The 20,239-nt window shown below is 49.3% G+C and overlaps 1 protein-coding gene across 1 annotated transcript in view; it reads right to left on the bottom strand.

Annotated features, from left to right (window-relative positions):
• The window catches only part of LOC104501496 (dihydropyrimidinase-related protein 2), a gene marked incomplete at its 5' end in the record, with an annotated part of 17,166 nt that extends 826 nt beyond the window's left edge, over window positions 1–16,340 (bottom strand). Inside the window, 10 exons of the mRNA XM_010145314.1 lie at window positions 454–619; window positions 2,047–2,226; window positions 5,038–5,208; window positions 5,429–5,570; window positions 5,727–5,883; window positions 9,040–9,160; window positions 12,915–12,983; window positions 13,852–13,932; window positions 15,021–15,082; window positions 16,176–16,340. Of these exons, the coding sequence (XP_010143616.1) occupies window positions 454–619; window positions 2,047–2,226; window positions 5,038–5,208; window positions 5,429–5,570; window positions 5,727–5,883; window positions 9,040–9,160; window positions 12,915–12,983; window positions 13,852–13,932; window positions 15,021–15,082; window positions 16,176–16,340 (1,314 nt within the window). The remainder of the gene's footprint in view (window positions 1–453; window positions 620–2,046; window positions 2,227–5,037; window positions 5,209–5,428; window positions 5,571–5,726; window positions 5,884–9,039; window positions 9,161–12,914; window positions 12,984–13,851; window positions 13,933–15,020; window positions 15,083–16,175) is intronic.
• Between the last annotated feature and the right edge of the window lie 3,899 nt (window positions 16,341–20,239).

The following is a 20,239-nucleotide window of genomic DNA, read 5'->3' as shown; positions in this document are numbered from 1 at the left end:
CGCACCAGACAGCTGAGCCAGCCAGCCCTGCCCAGATCAGAGCTGGCTGAGGGGCTTTCCCTTAGGCGGCCTTTTGGTTCCTTTTCGTAGTTTTCCCTTATTGCACCGAAACGGCACGCTGAGAAATCCAATCTGCCACACACCAGCTCCACGGCTGGTCTCAGCTGGCAACGCTCCACTGAAGCTGGTGCCATCTGCCCTCTTCAGACACCCGGCTGAGGACCGAGCCCAGAAGGCAGCAGGGTTCTCAGCATTCACACCACGGTGTGAGAATAAGCAGGACTTTAATATAGCTCCCATGCTGCTCCTCCTCCTTTCTGAAGCGATAACCTCCAGGCTAAAAACACGTCGCAGTCTCTCTCACTGCCTTCCAATTTCAGCAGAATCACTTAAGGGTATGGGAGTAGAAACGAGCCGTGATTTCAAAGCGTTCAGCCCCACAGAAGTACGTACCAGACAAGCTGAATCCAGACTGGTGCAGGTTCCTCACGGGAGGGGCCTGCTGTTTGGCAGGAGATGTCTTAGCCGAAGAGGCTGGTGTGACAGTCTTCGGTGTCACCGACACTTCGCAGACGGGTCCGTCGTAGAGGCCTCGAGGCACACCCCGCAGCTCAGCCAGCTGCAAAACACAGAAGCAGGCAGCCTTCAGGGCCAAAGCAGCCTTCAAACCAGAACTAAACAGCTGGCCAGATGCTGCTGAGCCAGTGACACACATTTCCAGATTTGTCTCCGGTAAGAGGATTTGAAAGTGTCCATCGTACCCCCGTGCTGATCCTCGCGTGGTTTCTGAAGCAGCGTGGACAAAGTGGAAGGTGCTTGGGCTGCCGTGGCCCCAGCGTGGTGCCAGCCGGGCTGAGCAGCCCCCAGAAGACAGCCCGTCTGTCCCCTGCACCACGAGCCCTGTCTTTTAATGATCTCAACCTACCTGCTGGCGTATTGAAGGCTCCTGACAACGCTCAAATTTATTACTCATCTCCAAAAAAGCAAAACAATGCTGAGGCAGAGGCAGGGCTGCACACAGAGGAGCCGGGCTCGCTTCTCCTCGCCAGCCTGGGAACTTTAGGTTGGGTTAAATGCAATTATTCCAGTTGAGATGCTGCCCAATTGGATTTATAGGTCAGACACAGATTTTTACAGGAGACCAGAACACAACAGAAACCACGAATCTGTTCTCTGCAGTGCTAAATTATCTGAGGATGTAATTTTGATAACTTGCCCTTCCTTCAAAAGAACAATAAGGAGAGATCATTAACGAGGAACGTGAAGGTTTCCTATGGCCAGCACGGCCAAAGCAGCGCTGGCTTCCTCCAGGAGAGGGCAACACTTCCAACAGCAAAGCACCTTCCTCAGAAATCTGGCTGCATCTCGAAACAAACCTGTGAAATTCTCAGCAACGGAGCTGCAGCTGAGTTCAATGTCATCTTCCCTGCCGGTTTTTACCCGCTAAAGGCATATCAAAAGGCCGTTTCTGTTCGGAAGGGGTGTATTTTACAAAAACACTTTCCCAACAATTTTAGCCTCTTAAAAATAGACAACTCTCACTTTCCAGCAGGCAGTAGGCTGTGCGGGTGACTCACCAGTCACCAGACGAGAGCAGCTGATCCTATCTGACAGAAGGAAAGCAGCATCACGTACCTCTAACAATAAATTAGAATTCTAACTTGGTGCTGAAAGCTTTCATATATAAATGCTATTGATGCTCTCGGTACGTCTGTGACAGAAGCCTGGCAGGTTACTTGCAGATTGACTCATGGCCAAACCGGACAGTTGCTGGCCACATGATCTGTCTGGGTGACCCAAGACAGAGGCGAATTAAAAAGCAGAAAAACAAAATTCGCAGGAAATCCAAGCTCAAGCCAAAGCATGTTCCTGTAATGACTCAAGTGAATAGCAAAAATGAAAGGGGAATGAGATAAAGGTGGCTCCTGTCCAGGGAACATTTTCTGGTGCGTGTCTGCGAGCCAGGGGACAGCATCTGTTTTCCACCCACTTTAACTCAGGAGCCACAGTGAGAGAACAAATGTGCATCCAGCCATTTACACTCACTCTGCTCCTCGCCTTGATGCGCTTGTAAACGAAGTCGGGGAAGGGTTTCCTGGGGATATACCGCCCGGATCCCTCGGTGACATGGAGGTTCCCGTCCTCCAGCACGATCTTCCCCTGGCTGATAACCACCAGGGGAGAGCCGCGGCACTCCATGCCTTCGAAGATATTGTACTCCAGAGACTGGAACAGACAAAAAAGACAATGTGAGGCAAACATATTCACCCCAGCAAAGCCTGCTGGGCTTTAATTAGCAACCACCAGCCATGCTAATTGCCAAAATTTTAAGGACAGATGGAAGCAAACTCAGCAGCATCTACCCGAGTTCTACATGCTGTGGTTTCGGCTGGTCTTTATTACCAGTCTCAATTTATTAAGGATTTACTCACACAAAATCTCCATTGCAACAAGATGCATAAAGCAGCCGTACAGTTTGGAATGAGGACATCCCAAAGCCTGCCTCTTTAAATGCACCCAGGCACCATCCCTTCCGAACCGCAGGGCATTCGGGAGCCAAGGAAAGCTACAGCTGAGTTTCGTACCAAAAATAACGATCGTTTTCCAAAGCTGTATTTCAAACCAGTGTTTTGGTTGACGGGTCAGGGAGCTGGACAAATCTTGTTTTACTCTAATGGGATTGCTCATCCTCAATTAACGGGATTGGAAACACTACACCCGGGAAAAAAGACAAGTTTTAAAGGAATCGCTGGGAAATGTCCCTCCCATGAAGCATCCTGAAATGAGATGCACTACAAGCACGTTAGCTGGGGACTGTTACTCCAGCTACCATCTCCGAGACAAATCCAGGTCTGTTTTACCGAGCTAACGCTGGAGTTTGCTCTCGCAGTGTGTTATAAGTATGGGTACGCTTGACTGCAGACTCGCAATTAGCTGGAATGGCGGTTAAACCGACACTGAACCGGGCCCAGTCTGGAAAACAGTTGTGGTGGCAGAGGAGGAGGCTTGGTTAGAGGCTTATGAACTTGGCTGGTTCCAAGAACAACACATCTCCCTCTCCAGCTCCTAATGTTTCCTTGCCAGGCAGTGGCAAGAACAGTGCGAATTCTTGGAAAATATCCGTATGTTGCTGCAGCATTTAAAAAAGTAACAATCATCTGATGCCACATAATCACTACATCTCCCTGTGTCGCAGCAACTGCTCTGCCCGACTTTCAAAGGGGCTTTTGTTTAATCCTTGCCCAAACTAGGATGGCCTTGACTCCGAAGGCATTGCTTGTATCAGTTTCTCCTCCAACACAAGGCACAAGTGGGGTGTGAGACACGAAAAACCACCCCAGCAGGTGCCACGCCAGGTATAACAGGAGATGCAATGACAGGGGAAGAGGTTAGAGCTGGGCGCATAGGAAAAAACCCTGCGATTTCTTAGACAGCCCTTCAGGCTCTAAACAAACACTCGAAAAAGGGAGCCCTTCACCCTCCATAGCCGTGGCACGAAGATGCAGCTGGCCATCGAGCGCTGAGGCTTCTTACGTGGTGCAAGAGTTTCAGGCATTCTGCAGTGCCCAGAGTATGAAGTTTTTTCTGGTGGGTGGATCCATAGAGGATCCGGTTCTCCTCCAGCCTAGCCCAGTGCAAGGCCAAACCACGGAGTCGATCCTGAGCGGACTGCAGCACATCCACAAGAGATAGAGTCTCTGAGTTCTGTGTTAGGAAATGCACAGGCTCCAACTCATTTCCTAGAGACAACAGCCACCGAATGGCAAGGACTTCCAAACCCTCCACCCAGCAAGTGACTTCAGCTCTCTGAGCCGTTCAACAGCACAAACCCGGGTTCAGACCACTAAATTTGGCACCTAACAGCAGTGTGTCCATGGGCTCCCCTCTCTCAGTCATTCCTCTCCAGACTGGAGGTGGGATGGTCTGGAAGCACCTCTAAGGTGACTGAAGTGACCAGATTTCTGAGTCTGGATGCCTCTGTTAGAAGTTCAGGCACAGGCGGGATGAATCCAGGCCACCTGTGACCAATTCTGACACCGACTTAAGTCACAGGGAAGCGATCCAAACCTTCAAAAAAACTTTCTTTGTGAATGTGCCCAGAGATCCAAGTGTGGAAGAAAATTTTGCTCCTTCAGCTCCAGAGTGAATGAAAGCATTCACGGAAAAAAAAGAACAAGAAGTTTTTTTCCAGGGAAACATTCCATAGGTTCATCGCCAGCAGTGAAACAAGTTGTCAACAAATGCAAACAGTGGTTGCTTTCTCCGAGACAGCGCTCGAATGTCACAAGGAGACTCCAACCAGCCCTTTGCACTGGGACCATTCTGCCGTTTCCCACAGGGTGGGATGGCTTTTTCACTGTAGGAGCCAGGTGTAAGATCTGGGACACAGCTGTGGGCCACAAGCAAACAGTGCCTCTACCAGTGCCACCACAAAGCCACCAAAGAAACAAGGGGAAGGTCTGAGTAGCCTGGGTGCTGCCCCGTGCCGCCCTGTGCCAACGCTGGGATGACAAGCAGTAAAATCATGGCTAGGGATGACTCCACATACATGTGCCAGATCAGGACGTGGTGTAAATCCACTCAGACTCATTGATATGGATCATCTCCAGCAAAGGTGTCCATGAGCTGACAAGCTTCACTGACCCCACCTAGAAGCGGGGCAGTTCCCACTCCCACTGCTAGAGAGCCAGAGGATTACAAACACCACACTGTCACATTGTGATAAGAGGCCTCTTGACATTATAGAAGATTTTAAGAACTTTCTGCGTGCTCAGATCCAAGCATCTAACCCTCAGAAAGAGCAGACAATCTCTTTGCTCTGAGGGGATCTCTGGGTATTCATGCGATTTCAGATTCGGACTCAATCGGCTTCCCTCCTGCTCACACAACTGAGTATAAGAGCAGAGAGGGCTTGGGGCATCGACAAAACAAAGCCCTGAGTTGTCAGGAGCTCTAGTTCTTGGCAGCACAGTCTGACACTGAAGGAAGAGAGGAGGAAATGAGCAGCTGAGCTCACGCTGCAGGAAATATCCTTACTATGTTATGAGTCTTGGCAGAGATTGTCTTGACACTGTCGGGATCCCAGATGACCAGATCGGCGTCCGAGCCCACTGCAATACGGCCCTTCCGCGGGTACAGGTTGAAGATTTTAGCTGCATTTGTGCTGGTCACAGCGACAAACTGGTTCTCATCCATCTTGCCAGTCACCTGGGGAAAACCAAAAGGAGTCGCTGCATTAGCCAGGTGGGGACCACCCTGAAAAGCAAATAGCTGACAGCACAGCAGGTCCCCAGTATCTCTACGGGGGGGAAGATCTCAAGTGGGAGGACCACGCCAAGCGTCTGGGAGCAGGTAGTCACACCCTGCTGCAGCTCTTTCAGTTCTAAATGTCTACTCGCAGCTTAAACCTATGACCCAGGTGACATACCACAGCCTTATCCCAGATGATGGACATCCTCTCTTCGGTCCCATTGGTTCCTTCAGGGATCAGGGTGAAGTTGTCCTTCCCAACAGCTTTCTGAGCAGTGTTGAAGGTGCAGTGGGCACTGCCAGTGACTTGGAGGTCTCCGCTGGAAAGGGTAATGATGGCTATTTAAGATGTGTTATCATCGCAGGTTTACTCCTAAAGGTAAAACTTGCTTGCTGGCAACAACAGCTCTGATTTTTATCACCCACTTGTCTCATGATGAAGTACCTGTTGGATGAACCCGAAGAGCTCTACTCACCAGGACAGTAGCGAGTTGAGAAAATCAGGAGTGGTTGGATCAGGACTCAGTGGTGGGGAAGTAACAAAAGCAGCTGCCTTAGCCCAGTTCTTGCTCCAGTAGTGAGATCCATCGGTGCCCAAGCTGGCTGTGATGGGCTCTCCGTACACCACAGTGCCTACAGGACAGGAACACGGACAAATCCACGGTGAGCACCAAGCAACATGCACCTCCAGCCTGGCTCCCAGGCATAAAGCAGCCTTCCAAACAAGGACAAGTTGGGTAAGTTACACCAGCATCGCACGCTGCAGGGGTTCTGGGTGCTTCCTCTTAAGTACGTGATCACAGAGACACAACATTGGATTGAATTCGCTGGCCTGTATAACCAAATGACCAGACATCATTAAACCCCTGGTCTGTTCAGTGCTCCTCAGAAACGGTGTATGTTTCTAGGGGCATGTTTTCACAGGCAAAGCGTGATTTTACACACCTATCTTGAGATCTCTAAAGAAACACTGAGCATTTTCCAAAAATCAGTCTCTCAGACTATATATCCAGACAACTGAACACCTGAGCTAATAATAAAGCTATCGTTACTGGTAAGAGCTTGGAGCAGCTCAACGTGCACAACCGCTGTGGGTGGCACTGATTGCGCTTGAAAGATTTTTGAAGATAAACTGTATTGTACCCTGGGCCAAGAACCTTATGAAAGAGGCTGAGGGAAACTAAAGAGCATGAAGTCTTGTCTTTCTGGTTCACAAATACAGCTCAGGGAAACCAAGCGACTCCCCCAAGGGGACATGGTAAATCTGTGGCAGAACTAGGAAATGAAACTGGATCTTCTGACTCTCTGTTCAGTGCACTAACCACCAGTGCATCCTTCCTCTTCACTGATATTTTTGGAACCACATGAAGGAGCAGCAGATCCTTAAGGCCACGATACTTCGCAAGCTGGAATGCACCGGCAACATCTGCACACCAAGCAGATGAAGCTGCTGCAACTTCAAACACAGTGCAAGCTGGCAGCCTCGCAGATCTGCTCACCAAATGCAACCTTCCTGAAATGTCTGTTCCCTCCGCCCGGCTCCTGAGCCCAGACGCTTCATGTATTTGTATCTGCCTGCAAGAGACATGGGCAGTTAAATACTAACCCGAAATACTTCAGTCAGGAAAGACTGGTAAAGGCAGCCCTGGAATTGGTCAGCAGGGTCTTACACACCTCACCCTGCAGAGTGAAAAACACATGATCCTTCTTTTACCATGCTGCCTGAGCTTCTGTTCTGTCTGTAGGCTCTCAAGCTGGCTGGGAAAGAGCACACTAGCTGAGGCAGAATGATGCTTTAACTGGCTTCATGCTGCTTCCAGGACCACACTGAAACAGGAGGTGTAGGAACAGCCTTTGTCAGAGGGGATCCACCAGCAGAGGAAGAGGCTGTCTGACATCACTTGCCACAAATAGGGTTACGAGATCAGAACAAGGCAAAACACACGCTGGCTATTAATGGGAGGCCTGTTGTGGGCCAGTACACTGGGAGGATTGTTCTGCAGGGAGCGATGTTTTGAGCTCCCAGATCTGCCAATGAGAGTCAGCGGGGAATCTCCTCCATACAAATGGCACTGGGAACATCTGGATTTAAATAACATTCGTTCTTTTCCATTTAGCAAATCCATTCTGTTTCGGGTTTGCCTTGGATAGTCTTCAGTGATGTTCCTATGTTACTTGGGAGGGCAAGGCTAGTGTGTGTGGCCCTCCTGGGTTACCCAGTTGGGTTAAGTGCACAGCATTTAAATTGAATTATTTAAATAAAGGAACAGAGAGTGGTGTGCCATTTATACCCCAAATTCTCCTTATAAGGAGAAAACGCAATCTGAATGAAAACTGTGTATGCTAGTTCACCCAGGAGGCTTTGGATCGTTCATCTGGGATAATCCCAGCACCTTTCACCAGCAGGGTAATAAGCCATCGTGGTTTACGACTTCTGCAATGTAAGTGCATGGTCCCTCATCCCAGTGCTCTTCTCTACGAGCCAGCTGGTCTCAGGGGACAGCGAGCATAGCAAGGAGGTGGTTTTGTGGATGCTCCATCTCTTTGGTGTGTATGTCTCCAATACTCTACCTAGAAAAAGGAAGGGATGCTTCCTGGACTTAAAGGATTGAGCTGCACAATGACATCAAGTTGTTTTCTTGGGTAATACGACATGCAGCCACTTTGCCATGTCAACACATCTTCTCATTTCAGCACCAGCTCCATAATGGAGCGAGGAGAGGAAAGTTCATCCCAAACAGCTTGAGCTGCTTCCACGCACAGAAAGAGATGCCTTGGAAATCAGTCCTCAGCAACGCTGAACTCATGGTAAGAGGAACCATGGGACCAAAATACTTCTAAGCCAATACACAAACACAAATTTCTTTGCCGCGGTAGGAAATTAGCTCTTCTCGCACCAAACACCCAGATGGAAAGTGATGTCATTTGTATATCCATTCAGACTTATTTAGACTGCATAAAATTAAATTCAACCCTTCTGAGGAAAGAAGGGGGAAAATCATCCCTCCTGCTTACTCACTCACCCAGAGCCGCTTGAAATAGAAATGAAGGGTTTAGTCACAGAATAAAGCTGGGAGGCAGGCGCTCACTGTGCTTTGTAACCCTCTTCCCTGGGGGCGAGACAGCAGCGTCCGGACTTGGGAGAAGCTGCTGCAGCAGCACTGAGAGCAGCGCAGCTCCCTCACAGACCTCAGGCAGAGAGGAGGGACACAAGGCAGAGGCATCCATGGCAGATCCGAGTCTTGCTTCTTGCAGCATGCCCAGGCAGATTTATCAGAGGCGACTGCAGTTCCCAGCCTAACCCAGACTACTGGTCCCAGCTCCTGTTCGGATGCCAGGCCGTGAGTTACAGCACATGAGGAGTATCTACTTCACAAGCAAAGAGCACAGCAGATAGCTGGAATCGGGAACCTCTCTGGCCACCCCAACTAAATCCAACAGGGCTGGTGAGCCAAGACCTCTGTCAGGATTCCTGGAAGCACTTCTGACCCCAAGAAGCAGCTCAGCAGAAAGCACCACGGAAAGGCCACAGCAGCTGGATTGGCCACATGGCTCAATGTGGTAGGATGAGTGTGAAGAGAGAAGCTCTAGGCAGAATAGAAGAAACAGCTCCTGGCACCGATTCGATCACTGAACTTGTTTGAGACAGGGGTAGTTGCCTGGGACCTTTTAAAAAAGAGCCTGGACAATAACACTGGAAAAAGAAACCTTTCCTGTGAAAGCTTATGTTGGCAAGGAGTTGAACTGCATGAGCTAATCGGGCGCTTCCATCCAAGGGAAATAACTTACCCTTTTTCCTGGCTTGAGCAATGACATCAGCAGCACTTTTGCTCATCACCTTGGTGATATAAAGGGGGCAGTTGGTTTGGTTGGCAATGGTTATTGCCCGGTTCACGGCCTCTGCCTCCACCTGAGGAACAAAGTCAGTGGCAAATTAGTAACAAGCCACACGTTAGCACATCCCATCACCTTCAGAGGGTCACAGCCTCTGCTTTCACAGGAAAACAGGGTGTGCAGGGCCGAGATGGAAGACTTTCCATCACTCCAACTCTGAGCCAGAAAAACATACCGTGTAATCATGATAATGAAAATGACATCAAGCTGTAGTCCCCTCTCATTACTACCTTCTCTCCCGGACTCCTTCTAAGTTTCTCTGCAGGCAAACTAAGTCCTGAAATAACACCCCAGGTGCTCAAGGTCAGAATGATCAAGCCCCTTCTTTAATCTAGACAAAAATAAGCAACTAAGTGTTGACTCAGCAAAACTATTCATGCTCCAGCCCACGCAGAAGAGAGATGCTGTAGCCACATGCTCTGGTAAGCCACGTTTGCAAACAAACCTCCTAAATTGTACCCTCCACCACAGCATCTGGCTGGGGATCTAACAGAGTGTGAGCCACCCCATCCATCAACGACTTTTCCTTGCATGTGCAGAGCGATAACCTCCTCAAGACTGAGAGTCACTGTCTAATTGCAGCCTCAGACCAAATGTCATCACCCTGCAGACTTCCAGGGTCACGCGTCCGAATGGAAGCGGGTCCAGATGACAGATTTCACTGCAGGGCGATGCTCACGGTGCCTCCACTACCACAAAGAACCAAGCCTGCAATACCAGACGTTTTCCAAGCGAACAACAGAGGAAACTGAAACCCAGAGCAATCAGCCACCTGATTCCCCAACGCAAGAGGCTGCCAGCACCTCCTGTGGACTCCAGGGGCACTGACAGGCGCTCAGCACTTTTGAAAATCTCTGCAGTGACTTATCACAGGCCAAGTGCCATAAATCATCGTCAGTCCCAGAGCTGGACTGCTGGCTGCTGGCACTGTGCTTGGTCCACCACGGGAAGTATGTGTGATTAGGGACCCATCAGCTTAGGAAACTGTATTCGTCAGCCTGATGTCCCCCTGCTCACACTGACAAAGCCACCACTTGTCACACTGCTCTGTTTGCAGCTGGACTGCTCAAAAAAGACAACATGACAACGGCCAGGAGTTTTAAAAAGAAAACCAGCCCCCCAAGATCCAGCAGGCTGCTCTCTAGTCCGAAAGGGTTAAAGCCCTTGCCTGTCACCACCCCAGCGCTTATGATGAACCCTCCCCAGACAGGGTGATGTACAGAACAGGACATTTTCTGGCCCAGCTGCTCCATGAAAACAGAAAAGGCTGCAAGGAAGGGTGTTTACTCCAGGACGTTTGACTCCAGTTCGCCGCAGCCAGCAGCACTTGTAGAGAAGACGGAGGCTGAAAGGAAGAGCCAAGAAAAACATGCTTGTCCCTCCTGAGGCAAGGACAGAACTCAGACGGGCCAACGCTTCCAGGCAGTGGCACCCATCTGCAAACTGCCCAGTTAAAGCAGGCCTGAGCACAGCTCTGGTGCTGCAGCACTTGGAAGTCACGTTCCTAAGCTGTGCCTCAGTTTCCCCACTTGCAAAGCAGGGATAAAACACAACCAGTCTCCGGACTTTTGGCCAAAAGGCATTTGAGCAACTGCTAAGCAGGAGGAGAATACTTTTTGCACAGAAGAGAACAAGGCTGCTCAATTCATGCCTTGTGCCCAGATGCTATGGTGACAGGCACGTAACAATAACCCAGCGACTAGTCCAAAGGGGAATGTTTGCAATTACCAGTACGCGTTAGAAGCCCTAGCACAGCAGTTCTCTTGGAAAAAAAAAGACAGACATTTCCTGGACTGCTTGTGCTTTCAGCGTTTTTGTGGCTAAAATAAAAACAAAAAATGATGGATTGCTTCAAAAAGTCATCACAGAACGATCTGAGTTATGAGGGCGGGAGTTTTCCAGAAAGTGATGGGTGATGCTGTCATGGGATGGTGGTGTCTTCAGTAGGGCTCCCTTTGCTGGCTGGAACAACGGGCTGAACACTGTCACCTTGGCCCCATCCAGGTTACTGAGGTGAGCATGCTAAACCCATGGCTCAGCAGGGAAATCGAAGCCTCAATTCATGCCTTCTGCTCAAGCTGGGCATTCAGACGCGTATGCTCCAGGTAAGACACAAATGCACATGGCCAGACCTGGAATGCTTCGCTCTGATGTAAGTCTCCCTGAATTGAGTGGGAGTTTTGATTTAATAACTATTTTAGACTTGTTCAACTACTCCTGCTCGTTTGCTGTAGACGGAGGCCTGAATTAAGCAGCTCTTTAGTAAGATGACAAGCATCATAAAGCCCTTAGGGCAGGCTTTACACTCCCTAAGGGGCAGCAGGAAAAGCTAATTCTAGTGTAAGCAGCACCCCAGAGGGATACCAAGGAACATCCACTCCTACTGAAGTCAACAGGAACTACTGATCTGCAGCCACCCTCAGATCTGGCCTTTATCACCAGACAGCTTAAAGGAAGTTGCATGTTTTAAAAATCACAAAATTACTCCCGCACTGGAGAAAAGGAGGAGAGGGAACCAGATGACATTGTTTCCTGCTCTGTTTCCTATGACTTTCAAGAAGGAGAATTTGGGACCAAATGCTTCTGCTCTGCGCAGACAGCACAGCTGAGTTCAGCTGCACAGAGGCTGCCCGGTGACACGGGGAAGAGGCTTTCCTCATCCTCACTAGAGGCAGCCACGCGTCCTCAGGCAGCCCTCCTTGCTATACGGAGAAAGAACACATCTCTGCACCAACGGAACAAACCAACCAAGCCAGGGAACCACACAGTCCACGCTTTAAAGCTCCTGCTCCACTAACGGATAAGCTTTGAAGCAGCCAGACAAGACTTGGCCAGTTTGATGGCCAGATTCTCTAAGGTAAGGAACAGCCTTCTTTTGAAGTCAATGGAAGTTTAGGGGTGCTTCACAGTGTCCACATCTGTTCCTGCTCTCCTGATGCAAGCGAAAAATACATAAAAAAATGCAGGGGTGGGTGGGTGGAAAGCTCAGTGCAAGTGTTTGCTCACAGCTTTGAGGAAGGAAAAAAAATCCCAGCTCCCAGAGCCAAACGCCGATTCTATGAGGATTCACATACTGCCCAAGTCGAGCATTTTTTACCCTTCTGCATGAAGCAACTGAATGATTTATATTCCTACTGAAATGTCTCTGGATGCTGCTTGTCTGAACCAAGGGGAGGAAATAGGGAAGGGAGCAGCATGAGGGGCACGTGTGGATGATCTCACACCTCCAGCTTCCAGCTGCCACATCTGGCAGTCAGCACAGCCCTGCTATCTTGGAGGAACAAAACCCCACGCTTGTACAGAACAAACCCGGAACGCCAGGGTGAGACGTCTAGCTTAGCGATTCCGAAAGCCTGGAAACAAAGAACGCAACGGGAACCCACACACCTCACCTCACTTTGGATACCTGACGTGTGAGCAGAGCCTTTACGGACTGTCTCTGACAGTGACAGACAGCACTGAGCTTTTCCAGAGGGTGAAGCAAATCTTAGGCTGAATGAGTTACTCTCTGGAGATGTCCCCTTCTTCAGGACAAGAGCTGAGGGGGCTCCTCAACTCCTCCTAAATACCCACAGTAGTTAGTCTCTAGAAGGGACTAGTTACTGCTTAGTCCCTAGAAATGTCTTCGCCTCTTCCACACGCAGCAATAATGTTTACAGCCAGGATGAAATCATGTTTCTGGCCACATTCATCCCAATATGAAGCACTTGATGGCAATGCAGAAATGTTATAAATCAGGGGAGTAAACGCAAAGGCAGCAAAGTCCTCACCTCTTCAGGTCTGCTCAACACATGCCCTTCAGGGCCTGTGATCCCCAGTTCCAGGATCCTTTGCTGCTCCTAAGGCAGAGAGGAAAAAGAGCAGGAAAAAAAGATTTAAAGCAACAATCACTTTTCCTTTCAGCAAACGCGGCTGTCTGAAAGAGGACAAGCGAGATGCCAGGCAGCTGTGCTAGCTAATAATCACATGGGGCTTTACATAAGGGCCTTACAAGCAGCGTCCTGTCCAACTTCCCTTGTTGAGAATAACCAGAGCTCACAAAACCCTGCTGATTTGTTCACAAGAGGTCAGGGAAACCTTTGATTTTGATTTGCTTCACACTGGGTTCACAGCCCCTCGACTACTCATTTGCGTCTATAAAACAGTCTCTAAGATGTGGTAGAACAGTATCTCATGAAGAAATCATCCTGCAACTGCAGGTGACTGGGCTCAAAGACTCAGGGGGGCTTTTCCCCAGTCAGACAGTGCAGAAATCCTCTGCAACACCAAGTTCTGCACGCTTGAGATGTAACACATAAAATAGAGATCAGGTTAAATCCAAATACATTATTAACATTTCTTCTTTGTGGCTGTTTAAAGGATGAACAGATCCCAAACATCAGCATCCCAGGTACTGTAGGAAGGTTATTTCCCTTCCCACTTCCCCTGGCCTTAGTTACCACAGAACCTTTTAGACACAGTTTGTACTTGTGGGTAGAAAGGCAAAGATGGCCAATACCCACCACAAACTGGAAGGTGCCACCAAAACCTGCTTCGTCAGTGGCAACAAAGGGCTAAGATGTGACATCCAGCTCTGCCTGCACCCTCCACACAGCTATGCCATGCTTTTAAAAGTCTTGGGGATTTTCTGTTTACAAAGAAGGAATTGGAGTTTAAATCCCTCCCAGCATTTTGAAGTTAATAAGCCACAGAATAAACAGAGCATACCTCAGCAATGATGTCACCGTTCTCAGCATGCACTTGAGCTGTCGCGCCAATATCCCGGATTACACTCAGGACCTCATATATCTGGAAGACAGAAAACACACATTACAACATGCCCTGAGTGCACGCTCATATCATAAAGCACACGCTCCAGACTCGGTCAGCATACACTATTTTGCAGGATGGAAAGGAGAAAGAGAAGCATTAAGAAGTGTAAGATGTGGTCTGTTGGATAGATATGACCAGTTTTCCTGCCTGTAACTGAATTTCCCAATCTGTACAGTCGATAGGGCAATGAAGCTCTGTTCCAAAGCCAGGTCTGGTGCACGTACTGCACTGGAGGAAGAAAGAGCCACTACACATCTGGAGTGACTGTAAAGAGCTCAGAGTTGTTCCTCTTTCACTCCCTCATTTACTGGTGCCCAGCATGAAAAAAACCCTTACATTTGATTTCCACAGAGAACCTGCACCCACCCCTCTCGCCGCCAGGGACTGGAACAGTGTCATTTCCTTCCCCAGCCATCCGTCTGAGAGGGCTCAGGTTGAGGATCCCACAACTGATGCCGGCGCCTGCCAGCAGTCCCTCATTAAAATGCTTACCAGAGTCATTAGAGATAACTGTCACCCACCACCGCCTCCTACGCTGCTCCAAATGACTCCCCAGCATTCCTCTCCTCCCACCACGGTCAGAAATGTAAACTGCCCATCTCAACAATTACAGAACCCAAGCGTATCCCTCAGCACAGCAAACGGAGGGGGCAATTCCTTTTTAAGGTCCCAGCGATTCTATCGCTAAAGCCAGAAACCCACTTCTGCAGCAGGACCAGTGTCGGCTTACAAACACCCAGAGCAGTTCTGCCAGAGATCTCGCTGTCCTGCCACTGCTTCCACACCAAAGGAGCTCGAATAAAACCTTCATCTCTCAAAATGAGGGTTTTGCTGTTGCTTTTCCCAGCCAAGCCTTTCAGGGTTTGTTGTGGGGGTATTTTATTAAAAAAAAAAATGTTCCAAACAGGGCTCTGCATCCTGGTGCAAATCTCATGTACCATTACGCAGACAAAGACTGGAACCAGAAGAGAATGTCAGATCCCAGGGTACTGAATTTAAACTTTTATATGTGACTAAAGCACAGCTCTCAGTGACAGAAGCATGTGAACTTTAAGCCTTCCTACCTGAGAATCAGTTAGCTGAAAGCGATCTTTGAAAGCCATGTAAACCAAGAAGGAGTTCACACCTGGTAGGAAGAGAGCAAAGGAATTGTCTTTGAAAGACAAATTGCAGGCACGGATAAAGCTACAAAACACACCATTTTTTGTAGAGATAAGACATCCCCCTCAACCAGCCCCCAGCAAGCAGCAATGATGGACAGACAACTAAATGACTTTAATCCGCTGCGAAATGTGCCCACGCATGTGCACACCCAGACACAGACCCAAGCTGGGACCTCCTCAGCCATGTGGCATTTATTAACGCAGCCGATGAGAACGGAGCAGCCTGCGCTCCAGCCGTGGGGACAGCTAAAGCCCCAGGCTTCCCCTTCACATTCAAATAAGAATAATTCTGCGGATTCAGCACTGTAGGAGGTTGAGTAAAAAAAAATAAGCAAAATGCATCACACACAAAAGCAGAGACTGGGTCTGGCTGCACGATCCCCCATTCCCTCCTGCAAGAGGGATGGGAAATCTGCGTCCACGAGCACGCCCTCCACCACCGTGCTCACACGGACCGAGACTCCAGGAGTGCTCCTACATCGGCTTTCCCTCTCCTGCCTTCTGAACCAGCAAAACCTCTTACCCAGCACACGTGGGAAAATGCTCATTAGGATGTAAAAGGCTGGTTTTTTAAACTACAAACAGGATGGGAAATTGCTCTAGCCTAAGAATAAAAAGTCAAGGAAATTAAAGAGAAGGAAAACCTATGAGGTCATTTTATTCAGCTCTTCCCCACTTTTAGCAACCAGTGCTGGACTGATCCTTCTGGGACCAAGTCCTCCCTTGTTTACAATAGTTTAACAGCTGAAGCTGTTGCTTCCCCGCACAAACGAAAATCAAAGGGCCTCCACAGAACGAAGGTGCTCCTCTGCACGCAGCAGCAAGAGACTCACCTCTGCACAACCAATGCTCACCCACTTCCTCAGTGTGTACCATCCCCCTGAGCCCTCTACAACAGTCACCGTCCAAACCTTCACAAGAAGCCAGAATGGGCCAAGATACTGTCAGGGCCCAAGACAACTTTATTGGGATGCAAAAGTCAAGCATTTCACAAGATCCGGTCCTAAAAAGCAAGGAAGGGAAAGGCTTCCCTGGACTTTCAGTAACCGAACTTACCATGGTCTTTCACCAGAGCTTCCATCTCCTCCTGGACACCTTTATGCCACTCGGTGATATCCACATGCAGGGAGTAATCGCAGCAGGATTTGCTGTCAGCCCATTCTCGCCACTGGTCAAATGCAGTCAGCAAACTGGTCCCTGGCTCAGGAACCACATGATCAACTGGGAAAGACAACCAAAGCATCAGTAAATAGCCAGCGCAGTGGCTTTCCTGCATATCCAAGATAGAAAGCACCCTCTGCAGAGCCTGATGCAAAAACAAGACATCCCCTTCTCCTTAAAATACTAGATTTGACCTGGTTCCTCAAGCCCCACATGTGAGAACGCAGCCGGAAGCTGGTTACGGAGCAGAAGCTGAAGGAAATAGTTCAGTTACTAGAGTCTGTTTACTGCAACTGTTTGTGAATGGAGCAAACGGGCAGCAAACCCAAACCACTGCAGCGAGCTCACCAAACACCGCTCCTGTCTGGCAACAAATAAACACTGACACAGGCACCATCCTCTGTCAGCATCAGTCAGCAGCTTTCAGTCCTCAGCACCTCACGTTCAGGCAGTGCCTCTGTGCCTCTGGACATGCTAGAAAAGGTGTCCAAGGAGTGGGAAGATGTATTACTGCTGGCACGCCCACAAGGACCAAGGACCCCACGCTTGGACCAGAGCTGATTCGTGCTACAGCCAAGAGCACCTTCCAGAGAGGACACACAAGCGAGGACTGGAAGAGGCAGGACCAACAGACTGCCGGGGCTGGAGAGACACCTCCTGACAACACGGTCCCTCCAGCGTATGCTCAGCCTGCTCCCCATTCCAGCCTAACGCACTAGGTCCAGCAGCAACTGGGTTCACAGGCAGCTGGAGGACACTGGATACAGATGCAGAACAGCCTCGGAGGGTAACAAAAGGTTTGTATCTGGAGGTTTCGTGTTCCTCCCAGTCATCTGAAGAGCATTCAGATTTTTATTTGAACACAGGGGATCTCCAGGATCTCCACTAGACAAAATGAAATAAAAGAAGCAAGCCAGCATCTTGGGAACTGAACTGCTGCTGAGAGAGTAGGAAAAGCCTGCAGGCCTTTGGGGGTCACAAACCGGACAGGCACTGTCAGGGACCAGGAGAGAGCCCTGGCTTGATTTTACATCAAATCACACACACACAAAAAAGTTGTTTCAGTTATCAGCAGAGACATTCGAGCCGTTTATTTTTAACTTTTCTGGTGAGTATCTGGGCTGCCATCAGTCCAGCACTTAGCTTTAAATCACAGCTGGCAAAAGGGACAAAGTCCTTGGGCCCTGCTCACACTCAGCAAAGGACAAAGCTTTGCTTCGCCCCCACGCAGACGTGTCAGCCTTGATTTTTTTTGCACTGCCTTGAGAACTGGATTTACACTGGGAGCTCTGGCCCTGCTGCAAACAGTTCTCCTGAACGACCAAGGAGCTTCAGCCACCGTGTTGGTAACGACATCTCCACCACCCGAGATGTGCAAACACTCCAGAAAGTCAAGAGGATTAACCCCAACCAACCACCCTCCCACTACGCTCACCCACCCTCTGCCCCTTTTGCAGAGGTGACATGGGACAGGCAATGGAACAGCAGTTAAAGGATCCGTGCTTCTGCAAAAGGCTTGTGTTGTCCCTCAAAGCCTCACGCTGGCCTGCAAAGGGCAAGATGTGGTGTCCAGTTCTTACCGACACACCGGCAGTACAGGCACAGGTTTGAGCGTGGTGGCTCAGGAATGGCCGGTGGTCTTTGTCTGCTCAGACAGCAGCATCCTGCCCGTCAGGGAAATCCATGCTATGAGTGAAAGCTCTCAAACATGCCTGGTGACTGGCATCAGATCAAGGACGTGCTTTTCGCCACCCTTGGGGAAAGCAACCCAAATTTAACCAAAGGTAAACTATCCTGTTTTTATAAAAAATAGTCCGATTTCTGTTCCATGATCTCCTCCTCCCCAGTGATCAGGAACCTTCCACTAACTTCCAGGCCAAATTGTTTCTTGGCCAGTATGTAGCCCCTTGTCCCTCTGCCAAAGTTAATCTTTAGCTTTAGTACCATCAACAAGAAGAAAAAACATTCTGTGTTACCAACAAGATACAGGGAAAACCCAGGTTTTCACAAATGTCCGGTGTTTTCCTCAGCCCGCTAATTAAAAAGCAAAAAAAAGCCCATTTAATCTCTAACACATCACAGTAATTAATCTATCTCTACTTAAGACGAAAGATGCCCTAAGAGTTCCATCAGCCCCAAGGTGATACAGAGCTGATGGGCACTGGGGAATTCTGCCTGGAGGCACCAAGGGGTTAACAGAGTGGAGTCTTCACAGCCCAGCACGGAGCCCCCAGGAATGACTCTGCGTTCAGGGTCAGAGCTTTATCGCCATCTCATTTCATGAGCTGCCCAAGTCTGACTAATGGGAGTTTGAGGAGGGAGTGGGAGAGGGGTAAGGGAGTTCTATCAGATCTTGACAAAGTCGACCCACAGCTGCTTACAATAAGGGTGAGGGATGGAGGTCGCGGTGCGTATGTGCGTGAAAGTCAGCTCTGGGGATCAGGAATATCTCATATTGAAGCTACGCTGCCGATGCATCTCATAACAGCTCCCTTGAGCTCACCAACAGCCAAATCACCCATCATCCCCTTCAAAACAGAACACAGTTTGTTTCCATAGCAGCTTCCTGCCAGGCAAGCATTACTGATCAACCTTCGTTATAGCCACGTGGAAGAAGCCAGCAAGAAGGTGGCCTGAATGTGCAAGGTAAGCCAACAGCCTTCAAAAGCCGCTGATCTACCTAGTCCAAAGAGACTCAAGGAAGGAGCGACATGACAGAGCACACCATGGGATAAGTTGCAGGGACATCCCTGGACAGGGGTCTCAGTGCTGGAGGGCACTGCTAGGTAGCTATTGCTGACACCAGCACCCAGGAGAAGGAAGAAAGCTGTGTAGCCACTGGTGAGGCAGCAGATGCTGCACTTAAGATATGAGGAAGGTGGATGTAGCCCTAAGGGCTAGTCTGGAGGTGATTCAGGCACAAATGAAAATGTTTCCTCAATTTTAACATCCGTTGTTACAGTGGAATGGGCCAATCATGTTGCAAGATCACAGCCTACATCTCTACATGCCTGTGTTGGGGTTTTGGGGAGCTCAAATAACTATGAAATCTTTTAAAGGAGAAGAGTCAAGACAGATTCTTCACCCGCTGTTAAAAGAACCGGGCATTGCCACTTCTTCTGCCTGCTGGTACGGGCAAGAATCACCCACATGCAGCTCAGAGGAAGTTCTCCTTCCAGTCCTCAGGCACAGGTCAAGAGCTCAGAGCTCACAAAAAGCTGCTTCTTTAATGTCCTTTTGCTTCAAAGCGGTACAAAGCAGCTGATGTAAGCTCCATCCGCTGCGTTCCCACAGCCCTAGCTTCCCAAGATGACCCTGGGGTATGATCTGCCGCAGGACCACAGACAGAAGGTCCCCTGACCCACTGGAGCAGGCAGCACATCCAGCTGTGCAGATTACCCTGGAGGCTTCCATGCGAAAAGCTCTGTGCCGGCCTGACCTCACCGAACCACTGCTCTCCAGGGACCCCAACAGCTTACTGACCCACCGCTCATTCCTTCACCTCGGAAAGGAGGAACGTTCCATCCCTGGAGCCACCAGAGTGGCCTCAAGTCTGCAGGACGCGCTCAAGATAAACGGTTGCAACACAGACAGTTGTCACCCCTTTATTCTCTCGACCACTACAGCCTTGGTGTCTGTGCTTCCAAGGGCAGATGTTTTTCCCTGTTGTTGAATATCGCCACACGAATGATGTCTGCTGCTCAGGAAGAAAAGGAAGTTGCCAGCTCGGTTTAAGCTTGCTCCAAAACCAGAAACAAAATGAAGAAAAAGGGGGAAAAGAAAAAGATCATTTAAGCATCACTTTATCAGTACTGAAATCTTCAAAGGAGGAATTAAATCGCCTGTGGCTCTGGTAGTGGCTCCCTGAATCAGAGCGAATTTCAGCCTAATCCTAATGTTTCTCTTTATTTAACATACACTCTCGGCAAGTTACATGGCAAAGCCAAGGTTAGGATTAC

The sequence above is a fragment of the Buceros rhinoceros genome, unplaced genomic scaffold (assembly GCF_000710305.1).
Source record: "Buceros rhinoceros silvestris isolate BGI_N320 unplaced genomic scaffold, ASM71030v1 scaffold6141, whole genome shotgun sequence".
In the NCBI taxonomy this organism is placed as follows: domain Eukaryota; kingdom Metazoa; phylum Chordata; class Aves; order Bucerotiformes; family Bucerotidae; genus Buceros; species Buceros rhinoceros.
The sequence above is the reverse complement of the archived record's forward strand: the minus strand, read 5'-3'. Positions and strand labels throughout refer to the sequence as shown.